This window comes from Chrysochloris asiatica, unplaced genomic scaffold, assembly GCF_000296735.1.
Source record: "Chrysochloris asiatica unplaced genomic scaffold, ChrAsi1.0 scaffold00249, whole genome shotgun sequence".
In the NCBI taxonomy this organism is placed as follows: domain Eukaryota; kingdom Metazoa; phylum Chordata; class Mammalia; order Afrosoricida; family Chrysochloridae; genus Chrysochloris; species Chrysochloris asiatica.
In genome coordinates, this window is record NW_006408767.1 from 2431903 (window position 1) to 2444472 (window position 12570).

Here is a 12570-nt window from a genome sequence, read left to right on the forward strand (position 1 = left end):
GTAGTGGCTACGAATCAGGCTGCGAACCTTAAGGTCAGCGGTTCGAAACTACCAGCTGCTCCGCGGGAGAAAGATGAGGCTTTCTACTCCCGTAAAGATTTACACCCTCGGAAACCCTGTACAGGGTCGCTATGGGTCGGAACCGACTCGACGGCACTTAACAACAACAACAACACAGAAATGGAAGTGATCCTAATTGTGATTTATTTTTTAAATGATATTTCACAGAAGTTCTAACTTTGAAAGAAAATTTTATTCTATGTAAGGGAGGAGACACTCACAGAAGCAGCAGTCAAGAAATCAAATGACATATTGCATTAGGCAAATGTGCTGCACAAGACCTTTTTAAAGTGTTGAAGAGCAAAGATGTCAGCTTGAGGATTAAGGTGTGCCTGATCCAAGCCATGGTATTTTCAATAACCTCATATGCATGCAAAATCTGGACAGTGAATAAGGAAGACTGTAAAAGAATTGATACTTTTGAGTTATAGTGTTGGAGGAGAATATTGAAAGTGCCATGGCTGCTAAAAGAACCAGTAGCTCATTTTTGGAAGAAGTGCAGCCAGAGTGCTCCTTGGAGACCAAGATGAGCATACTTCATCTCTCATACTTCAGACATATTGTCAGGCGGGACCAGTCACTGGAGAAAGATATCATGTTTGATAAGGTGGAGGGTGAGAGAAAAAGAGGAAGACCCCCCAATGAGATGGATTGGCCAAGTGGCAGTATCGATGGACTCAAGTGTTGCAACAGTAGTGAGGTTGGCCCAGGATCGGGCAGTGTTTCATTCTGCTGTGCATAAGGTCACTATGGGTCGGTACCGACTCGATGGTACCTAACAACAACAACAAGGGAGAAGAAGAAAGAAACATGATTTGTCATCTAAGTCAGCTGTAAATGTTCTTCTATGTTCCTAGTCAACTACTTCAATTTTAATAGATTAGAGTTTTAATGGAACTTCTACTTTTAATGGAAGCCTGAGTTATGTAGCTTTGGAGCAACCTAACTTTCCTAATAACTGTGCTAATTGTACTTTAATCAACTGTACTTCTAACTTAGCAGTGACTGTTATATACGTTTTCATACTATTGTAAGTCTCATTGTTCTCATCTGTGAGCAGGGATATCCTCTGTGTTCCTTGAAGGATTGTAGTAGGAGGGAGAAACATGCCATCTAGCACAGAACCTGGTCCCAACTAGCCTCTCAATATTTGAAACATGAGTATGATGATGACTCCCTGGGTGGTGCAAATGCTACTAACCGGAAGCTTGAAGCTTCGAATCTGCCAGAGGTGCTTCAGAAGAAAAGCTTGGAGATCCCAAAAGGAACAGTTCTATAGTGACACACATGAGGTCACCATGAGTCTGTTTCAACTGAATGGCAACTGGTCACTGGTTTCGGATGAAAGTCGAGAAGCCTGGGGTCAGGTGAGATGGATCCAGGGGCCTCAGAGGTCTAAATTCCTATATTCCAGTAATCTGGATCAGGAAATTGGGGCCTAGCAGGTCTAAGTACATATTTGTTGTGGCAGTGGCGAGATCTCCTTCCTTGTCTAGCTAGAAGGGGTTGCGTGGCCCTTGCTTAGAGGCAGGAATACAGGTTTCCCAGTTGCCCTTGCTGTGTGGGAGCAGCATCTCAGCTTGGTGGTCTGCCAATACATTTCCAGAATCCTGGAGACAGGGGAAGTGTGAGCAAGACCTTTGTGGATAGAGGGAGTGCTGTTAGCAGTCATCTCTGACAGAACGTGGATGGTTGTCTTGAAGTCAAGAAGGAACCAAGACTGTGGAGACATGGATGGCCAAGATCAGCTCATCAAGACTAGCTCCTTATCTAAGTCATGGTTTAGTTCCCTGGGTCCTGCCCCCTCAGCTGAGGGAATGCATCCTAGTGCCTACTGGTGTCAACAGGGAGAGAGACACTACAATGAAAAAGCCTGATCCATAGCCCTATATTTCATTGTGAAGTATAGGTGAGAATATATCTATCCTGAGCTTCATCAGAACACAGAATACCCCATTTCCTTTGTTTGAGGTTCTGTATGGCCTAACGGCTAAGCCTTTGATGAATGGAACATGAGGAGGAGGTATAAACAGCATACCTCTATCTTGGTTGTCAGCAGTGACTCCCAGGCCCATATGAAGGGAGACTATAGTGCCTATAATGAATGGATGAGCAGGCCGCCATGCATGCAGTTCTGAAGGACTGGAGGTGGGAGGGCTATGGCCATTCCTGGGATTGCATCCCCATGGCAGCATCCCATGTCTGTGGGTGAGGCACTAGAACTCCATAGTCTAGCAGAACATCCCACCCCTTTCCTGCTCTGGCTTTATTGGTAATTTCTTGCCCAGCAAGTAGCCAGATCATTTGAGTAGCAACTGCTGGAGGGAAGTTCTGACCTGCTCTCCACACACCCTTCCATGTACAAGATAGTCCTAAATACTCCTGGGCCCCTCGGGCACTGGTGTTCTCATAGAAAGAATGCTATAGGTGCCTGGCCAACATCTCAAAATTCCAAATATTCACTGGGTTACATTCCACCTCTGGGCTGATACTCCTGAAGGCACTTCCTTACAGGGTGAACTTGTGAGCTGGCTCTTCTCTTCTTCCTACTGTTTTCCCTCATTTTTTTCCTTCACAGGTGAGATTTACAGTATATTATGTAGACTTTTAGGTTTGAAATTTCCACATGGAAATTTCCACATGGAAAAATGGAAATGCAGACTCCAAAGATGGCCTCAGTGATTTGAGTACTAACCATTGAAACAACTGGAATTCAGACCTTGGTGGAGGTACTTTAAACTTTCTTTCTTGGAAAGTACCTAGAGATCATGACACTGTCTTGCAGAAAGTCCTTAATAGTTCCCCATTTTCTCTAGATAAGATTTAAACAATGCTTTTTTTACGAGGTGGTTCCATTTGATGTCTGATTTTATCCACTCCTCCCCTCCCTACATTCCACCTTCCCAAATATTCCAAACTCACCATCTTCTCTCTTGCCCCTGGGCTTTTTCCAATGCTATTTCCTCTCCCTAAAATGCCTTTCCCTTCTCTTCACCTGGATAACTCTAGCTCATCCTTCAGACCTCATTTTAGATGCCACTTCTTCCTCGTAGTCTCTTGGAAGCACTCGTCGCCTCATTTGCCTGAGCACCTAGCAGGGTGACTGCCTGACTGTTGTTGTTAAGTACCGTGGAGTTGGTTCTGACTCATAGTGACCCTGCACAGGGTTTCCGAGGCTGTAAATCTTTACAGGAGCAGAATGCCTCATCTTTGTCCTGTGGAGCAGCTGGTAGTTTCGCTTGCCCCTCAAATTCTTTGAATAAAAATCTCAGGCATCATAAGGGATAAGACTGCCTCCAAAGTAGATTAGATAGATTACTAGTATTTCATCTTACCAAATTCACTCTTGTCATCAACCAAAATAATTTCTTCCAGGAGGTGGTGTGGAGTGAGGTTTATGACACTTGTCAGTGTCCGAAACAATGCATTAAATTCTTCATTATAGAAGCAAATAATAACACTAGCAGTAGGCAGATGTTTTGGATATTGCTTTTTAAGACACCTGCAAACATAAATAAAAGGAAGAAAATGATTCACTTGAATGCCTTACATGTTTTAAAATCTAATTTAATCACCTCATTTTAATTTTCCCCCCCTAACATTTAAAAACACAAAAATAAAGATACAGAAATAGCTCTGACTTCTAGTGACGTTCTAATATTTTCTGAATCATTTCTCCTTTTCTTAATGCCAGTAATAATTGCTCTTTCCTGAGACACTGTGTTGATCATCTTAGTTTTTTTTTTTTTGTTGTTGCTTTGTAGGATACACACTGAATTGCTCCACAAGATCAGTGGTTCAAACCCACCAACCATTTATTCAAAAATCCTGTTGTACGATCTTCAAAGAAAAGACTATACTCTAGTGTTCTCTTTGTGTAGGCTACTGAAACAAAGAAATATAGTGAGTGTGGTGTTGTTGGGTTTTTTCCAGGTGTTTGGCAAAAAATGTTTTATTGTTTTGCATATAAAGGGAAAATAGAAGCTGAATTCTAGTAACATTAGTTATTAACTGTTAATAATTGTTTTGGAGTCCTGGTGTGGCACTGTAGGATAATACACTGGACTGCAAGTTCAGTTTGAAGAGTAAGGTCAGCAGTTCAAACTCACCAGCTGCTCCTTGGAAATCCTATACAGGATCGCTATGAGTCGGAACCAACTCCACGGCACTTAACGACAACAATCACAACAATAATTGGGTCACTATATTGTTTGCTAGGAAACCTTTGGTTGTAAGTGGTAGAAATGCACTGGAGCTTAAGAAAATGATAGGAGGTATATTGTGAGCAACTTAAATGTCTTGGAAGACTTCGTGTCAGGAGAGCAGCTGGAGCCTTCAAGCCCGACTGAACTCGTGGCTTGAAAGGCACCTGTACTCTTTCCTCTCTTCTCTTCTCTTTACATCTGGGAATGATATTTATAATGATAACACGCCCATCAACCTACCTCTTAGGGTTATGAAGATAGTGTGAATGTAAAATGCTCAGACCAGTGCCTGGGATATAGTATGCTGTTGTTGTTTTGAAGTGATGTCGAGTTGGCTCTAACTCATAGAGACTGTGTATAGGGTTACTGAGGAGCCAGTCTCTGGTGAGCTTGAACCGCAGCCTTGCAGTTCAAACCACCCTTGCAGTCCAGCGCATTAACCCATATAAACGCTCTGTATGTAGTGATCATGCTGTTGATTTTCTCTCTGCATCCTGGGTTTGTTCCATTTCTTGTCAGACTATGGCTGACATCAGCATGTCTAATAGTCTAGTACTTAAGGAAAAACTTTTAGGACTTTCTCTTTCCCCAAATTAAAAAAATTCACAGGTCCAATGAAGAGCTAATTATCAGAAAGATCTGAATAGATGGGAAGGAGGGGTAAGGGTAACATCCCGCACAAGGTATGAAACTCTAAGTGAAAAAACATGGCTTTACATAAGCATGTAGGGAAATTTTTCAAAAAGACCACTGAGTTATCAGAGAGGAAGTTGATGTAGCACAAAATAATAAAGACAAGACAAATTTGGGTAATGTTTAAATTTCTTTTGAAGAGAAAATAAGATCTCAGCCTCTGATGTTGACTTTAATGACTTTCAAGTTCTTAGGATAAGAACTGGACTGTTTACCACAAGGTTGGCAGTTCAAATCCACCTCCTTGGAAACCCTATACAAGATCACTATGAGTTAGAACTGACTCAACGACACGAGAAACAGCAACAACAAATGTTCCTGAAGCATGTGTATATAAGCAAAGACCGGTAGACGCCCCTTGTGCTTATAGCTCTTACATGTTGTTGTTAAGTAAGTGCTTTGAGTGGATTCTGACTCATAGCAACCCTGTACAGGGTTTCCGAAACTGTAAATCTTTGCCAGAACAGAAAGCCTCATCTATCTCCTGTGGAGCTGCTATTGGTTTATTGTTGTAAGTAGTTTATAGTCTTGTGCTTGTTCTATAGTGCCACCTCACTCTCTACCTCTTACTTTGTTGTTATTAAGTGCCCTTGAGTTGGTTTGACTCACAGCAACCCTGTATAGGGTTTCCCAGGAGCAGCTGCAGACTTATAGGTCACAGTAGTACTGCTATGTAGCGTTTCCAAAGCTGAACTTTGTATGGAAGCATCGTTCTTTCTCAGATCCTAGCATTCTTTTGTGTTTAAAATATGGTTAACAAAAATGAGTGATACAGTATACTGTAAAGTCATTTGACTTCATTTTAACAGTGTATATATTAGATCTGTCTCAGTTTGGTATCATTTATCTATTAAGTCTGTCACTCTTTTTTTTTTTTTTTTATTACCTGCTGAAATTGAGCGACAATAGTCATTAATGTTTCAGTATGTGTATATATATAGTGATTTTATAAAATTACATAAAAATGTGAACAAAAATGTGAAAATGATCATGGATGATTTGTAGACCTCTGAAAATTTATGCATGGATCTCAATTTGGGAAACACTGATTTAGACTAATCTCATTTATACATTTGACTGCATGTTTGATCAACTGAAGACTGGAGAATTTGGTAAAAATATTCAGTTTCTTCATCTGAATAATAGTCATATTTGCTGTTGTTCCTAGTATGAGTCTGGACATTATCACTGACAGTATTGTACCGCAGGACCAAAGTTTTCTTTTTAACAATGAATGCAATACCATTCCTCTTCAATTTGTCATGTCTGATGTAGTAGATCGTATGATTGTCTGATTCAAAATGGCCATTAACAAACAGTCCCTTTCAACTCACTATTGCCTAGGTTATCAATCTTTGTATGTAAGATTTTGCACCTTTCAATATTTCTACATTCATGTTTCAGGCATTATACATTCTTACTGTTAATGTCCTCATTTTGAGTTGTGTCACATCAGCACATGAAGGCAACAAAAGTTTCGGTGCTCTGGAATTCCAGTAACTCCTATCTTTAAGCTTCCTTGTTGAGTCTCACATTTCCACTGGGCTCTGTTCTCTTTTTTTCTTTTCTCTTGTTTCTCTTGAGGCTTGATAAGTTCAGTTACTTTGTCTTCTAGTTCACGTATCCTGTCTTCTTTCTATTCATGACTATTGTTGGGCGTTTCTCTTGCATTTTCTAATTAAAATGCTTTGTTCTTCAGCGTCATTAATTTTGTTTTTAAAAAGTTTTAAGATATTCATTCCTATTGAGGATATCATTCCATTTCTCAATTTGGTTCTTAATTTCGGTTAGTTAGGTCTTGGTGTGATTTTTGCTTTCTTTAAATAAAATTAGCAACAGTATCTGGAGTTTTTAATTTTTTCCACATTAACCCGATCTCCATAAGAAAAAAAATTCTCTTCATGCTTTCCTTTCAGTTTCTCTTATGGTTTTATGTTTTACTAATTTTTGTTGTTGCTGAACTTGGGGCATTTTTATATCTCTAAAAAATATTATTTAAGTTTTCTGATTTTTACAGGTATTATATTTGTCAGATTGAGCTCTGCTATTTTCTCTGGAGTTCTGGTGTGACACAATAGAATAAGTACTAACCTGCTAATTGCATGGCCAGCGGTTCAAACCACAGCCACTCTCAAAACCCTATATACAGGGGTCACAGGTAGCATAGTGGTTACAAATTGGGCTGTGAACCTCAAGGTCAGCAGGTTGAAACTATCAGCTGTTCCATGGGAGAAAGATGAGGCTTTCTGCTCCCGTGAAGATTTACAGCCTCGGAAATCCTGTACAGGGTCGCTATGAGTCGGAACCGACTCCACAGCACTTAACAACAACAACAACAATCAGTCCTAACCAACGCGAAGGTGCTTAACATTTTCTCTAAAACCACCAGAGGGCATACTTGACCTTGGGATTTCTTTTTCCAGCGCTGAGTTCTGTGTAAGGTTTTATCTGGATGCTTTAAGTGTCTGCGCAGAGTCCTGGTGTGGTGCTGGGGGTTAATGCACTGGACTGCAAAGTTGGTTTGAACCTCAAGGTTGGAGGTTCAAGCTCACCATCCACTCTTTGGAAACCCTATACAGGGTTGCTATGGGTCTGAACCGACTTGACTGCACTTAACAACAACAAATGTCTTCGTGCTTATCTAAAAGATAAGCTGGCTGGGTTTTCTTAAGGTGACTTTGCTGATCTATCAGCTGCCCTGTCATCTGGTTATGATTACTGAGCACCCTTCTGGGATTTTCCTTTACTGTCTCATGTAGAGTTTGGAAAGGCTTAGGCTCTGCATGTATGGGAGTTTGCACTGGCCAAGGACACAGATCTAAGTGATGGAACTCAGCTTTCCTGAAGTGAAGGTAAAGTACTTTATGTCTTTCTCTTACTGGTGTTCCTGCACAGACTCTTCCACAATGTCCCGATGTGAGTAGTGAGTCTGTAACTCCCTTCTGAATTACTAGTCTGAAGTCTTTATGTGTAGGTCCTAGAACTCATCCACTTCAGGTTTTAGGATGATTCAACAGCACTTACTCAAAATGCCTTAGTCTTCCTTGACCCCTCCTCCTAAGTGCATGGCTTGTGAACTCCCACAGCCAGTCTGTGTCACTGTAAATGTTGGGCTATAGCTTCAGTTATGTTCCCCTCCTGTGTTCTTTGTTTGGAGTGTAGCCCATCTCCACCTAAAGATGGGTCCCAGTGAGCCGCATCCCACAGGCGGCAGCAGCTAGGATCTCTACACTGCTGTGCTGTCCCCACTCTTCCATGCCCTTGTTTCTGGACACACACACCCGCCCCCCGCCCCCCGCCCCCTTGGCTCTCCAACACTTTAGCTGCCACCCAGAGTTCTGAACTCTCAGTCTGTGCTAGTTTTTACTCATTGGGAGATAAGTAAGAGCAACTACTTAACACTACAAACTTGTCCCCCTCCCAACATCTGTGTCTGATGAAAAATTCCAGCATGCTAGGAATAGAAAGGAAATCTTTGATTTGAAAAATGTCATCTACAAAAAAATTTGCTTAATGGTGAAGACTGGGTATTTTACCCTAAGAACAAGAACAGGGCAAAGATGTCTACTTTCCCCCATTTCTGTTTAACATTGTACTGGAGGTTTTAGACTATTCAGTTAAGTCAGGAGAAAGTAATGAAAGTGTCCAGATTAGAAATAAAGAAGTGAAAGTGTATTTATTCTCAACTCCATGCCCATCTACATAGCAACTACAATGGGATGTAAAAGAGGAGTGGAAAGTAACTAGTATAACTAATAAGAGATTTAGGATACAGATTTAGGGTCTTTTGAGTTTAGGCCTTGGTACAAAATGCAAGGTTAATATATAGCACTCAATTATATATTCATATACTAGCAACAAACAATTGGAAATAGAAAATTTAAAGATATTACTTAATATAGCATCAAAATATAAAATACATAGAGATAAATCTTTTATCTTATGATAAAATCTTAACAGATTTTAATACCTATACACTGAAGCCTACAAGCTATTTCAGAGAGATACTTAAGAAAACTCAAATAAAAGGAGAGACATACTTGTTGTGATGCAGTGAGTTGCTTTAGTATGGCTAGCCTAGCTATGGTCTTATGTTGTTTGTTGTTGTTAAGTGCCATTGAGTCGAGTCAATTCTGACCCATAGTGACCCTGTAGAGGGTTTCCCAGGAGCAGCTGGTGAGCATGAACTGCCGACCTTGCAGTTCAAATGTTTGACTTTGCAGCAGCGTAGTGGTTACAAATTGGGCTGCTAATCTCACGGTCAGCAGTTCGAAACTACCAGCTGTTCTGCAGGAGAAAGATGAAGTTTTCTGCTCCCTTAAAGAATTACAGCCTCGGAAACCCTGTGCAGGGTCACTATGAGTCGGAACCGACTCCACAGCACGTAAAACAACAACAACAATAATATGCATGGGACCCTTGATTGGCATTGCTAGATTGAACATCCTGCTACTCTTAAAAGGAGCCAATTTCAGAGGCTGGGAGACCTCACTGTCATCACAAAAAAGAGCTGGGAGTGGACTGCCTCTTTTGGATCTACGGTCTCTGCATTGAGAACCTCCTAGACCCAGAATCAAAGAGGGCTGTGCCACCGAAGATGACATGAGATGACAACAGCACAGAACCAGTAAACTAGGGTCACTGACCCACAAAGTCGGTGAGATTTGTATTTTTGGATAGGAGAGTTCCTGGCACAGTAGGGTGCTTCTACACTCTTACTGACAGAGTTAAAGAGCTTGGACTCCAGCTAGCTATTCTTATTACTGTTGTTAAGTACCATCGAGTCATACTGCCTCTGTATAGGGTCTCCAAGGAGTGGCTGTTGTGGTTCAAACCAACCTTGCAATTCAGTGCTTATCCTCCAGTGCCATACAGAACTCCTAGCTATACTTAGCTGTTGAAATGTATTTCGTTTAAAGTTGAATTTATGCAAATCAATATATATTATGTAAGTTAATATTTTGCACACTAAAATTGATTGCCCTGTTGCACTCTTTAGATAAATCTTTTGGCACTTTCTGCATCTCCTAACAAATAATCATGCAATGGGGAAGGAAATAAAGGGAATTACACTATTTTAGAAGATGAGATTGTGAGGGAAGAAATGGTGACTTGAAAAGGTATAACTTAATAGGTATTTAAAAGTACTGACCTTCCTTTGTTAGATATTGAGAAAAGAATCCTCTAACTGGTTTGTATGCATTATTTTTCTTTTAATGTGACCTAGATAGCTTATAAGAAAGCATTAAGATAAGTGATATTTAATGCTCTAGGAATTTTATTGATTTGAAGGTTTGTGTTACATTCTGCCAAGTTACCATGGGCCTGCTTTCTTCTGTTTCCTCATACCAGGCCTTTGTCTCTGTATTACTAGCAGCTACCTATTTTCTGAACTTAAAGACTTCTTCCATAAAAAAATTATAGCCTCGAAAACCTTATACAGGGTCACTATGAGTCGGAACTGACTCTACAGAAATTAACAATAATAATAAGGATCCTCTTTGTTGGCTGGAGATCATCAGAAGCTATTAAAAAGACATTAACACAAACAATTGAAGGGATAATCAAAGGCAGACTTTGAATTAAAAAGAGGTGGGTGTCTGAAGTCTTCTTGGTGTGCTATACTTATTAGCTATTTAATAAAAAAGATATGGTAGGTGACTCATTTCTGTATGCCAAGGAGGAAGATACTCTCTACACTGTAAGTTCTAGAATCTTGAACTAACTAGATTCTTAAGATCATCTGATTTCAAATCCTAAAAGCAGGAATCTCTAATATGAGATTTCTAATGTGCTAAAATTAAAATCTAGCTTGTAACTGTTTATTTACAAAATTAGTTGGAGGGACGTACATTGCATTCCTGGAATCTGGCACATCTCTTTCTTTGCCCAGGCTTCTACTGACAATAATATTGAATCCATATTTGAAAAGTCCATGGATAAGTTCTGGTTTCGAAGAGTTAAAACCCTTGTCTGTAAGGAAAGTTAATAGGAGTCAGATCTGGAAAGGTTTACCACCATCACATTAATGCAAGACAATAAGAACAATTACTTGCTGAATTCACTCCTACTGTAATAAAGCTGAGTCGTTTTCTTTAAACTTAAACAATTACTCAGACGTTAAAGCTCAAGGTAAGAGCCCAAATATTTACCCAAATTAAAGCAGATTCCTTAGCAAAGTCTGAACAACTAGTTTCTTTCTGAACAACTAGTTTCTTTCCAGTCACTCACTTTCTCTAACAAAGGGAGGTGAGAGAATGAGAGCTGAAACCTTTCCCCCAAAATTTCATTGTTGTTGTTGTTAAGTGCCATTGAGTTGGTTCCGACCCATAGCAACACTGTATAGGGTTTCCACGGAGCAGCTGGTGAGCTTGAACCACCGACCTTATAGTTCAAGTGACTTTGCAGTCTGTGGCATTAGCTCACAATGCCACACCAGGACTCCTAAAATTCCATTGTTGCCGTTGAGTCGATTCTGACCCATAGTGACCCTGTAAAGGGTTTCCAAGGAGCAGCTGGTGAGCTTGAACCACCAACCTTGCAGTTCAAACAGCTTTGCAGTCTGGCGAATTAACCCACAGTACCACACCAGGACACCTAAAATTCCATTGTTGTTGTTGTTAAGTGCCATTGAGTTGATTCTGACCCATAGCAGCTTTGTTGTTGTTATTATGTGCCACGGAGTCGGTTCCGACTCATAGCGACCCTGTACAGGGTTTCCGAGGCTGTAAATCTTTACGGGAGCAGAATGCTCCATCTTTCTCCCACGGAACAGCTGGTAGTTTCGAACTTCTGACCTTACGGCTCGCAGCCCGATTCGTAACCACTATGCTACCAGAGCTTTAGAGAGCATAAAATATAGGAAAATCCAATGCATCAGTCACAACAATAAATGAAATCAAGGGAATTTCACTGTTAAAAGATAAAAAAACTCTTGAGTAGAAACAACAATCAAACTGCAATCATAAAAGATAAACTGAACTCACAGTGGTTAAAAGTGAAAGAAAGAATGGTCAAAGAATACAGGAGTCAAAATATGACTTCTTGTTAAATGCCGTTGAGTCAGTGCTGACCCATACCGACCCTGTATAGGGTTTCCAAGGAGGAGCTGGTGAGCTTGAGCTGCTGACTTTGCAGTTCAAACAGTTTTGCCGTCTGGTGCACTAACCCACAGTACCACACCAGGACTCTAAAATATGCCTTAGAATTGTAAAATTCACTGGGAGGAGCATTACAGGAAGTAATTTTATACTGAGATGCAAGTTCACAGTAAAGACACCACAGCAATAGCTTGTATACATTAAATAATAGTGCAACAAAATAAAGAAACAGGTAGGCCTATCAATATATACTGTTACAAGTAAACGATGGAAGACTTAAAGAACAACTTCCAAAAAGTTTTAAGAAATTTGAATCGTGTAATAAGGTTTTCTTAGTGGCTATGTACTGTAAAGGAGCTCTGGTAGCGTAGTGGTTACGAATCGGGCTGCGAACCTTAAGGTCAGCAGTTCGAAACTACCAGCCGCTCGGCGGGAGAAAGATAAGGCTTTCTACTCCCGTAAAGATTTACACCCTTGGAAACCCTGTACAGGGTCGCTATGGGTTGGAACCG

At 40.5% G+C, this 12570-nt stretch overlaps 1 protein-coding gene across 1 annotated transcript in view; it reads right to left on the minus strand.

The window, feature by feature from the left end:
- Positions 1 to 12570, minus strand: part of GALNTL5 (UDP-N-acetyl-alpha-D-galactosamine:polypeptide N-acetylgalactosaminyltransferase-like 5) — a 68929-nt gene that overhangs the window by 49553 nt on the left and 6806 nt on the right. Inside the window, exons 2-3 of the mRNA XM_006873701.1 lie at positions 10811 to 10926; positions 3396 to 3562 (exon numbers count right to left, since the gene is read on the minus strand). Coding sequence (XP_006873763.1) covers positions 3396 to 3562; positions 10811 to 10926 — 283 coding nt within the window. The remainder of the gene's footprint in view (positions 1 to 3395; positions 3563 to 10810; positions 10927 to 12570) is intronic.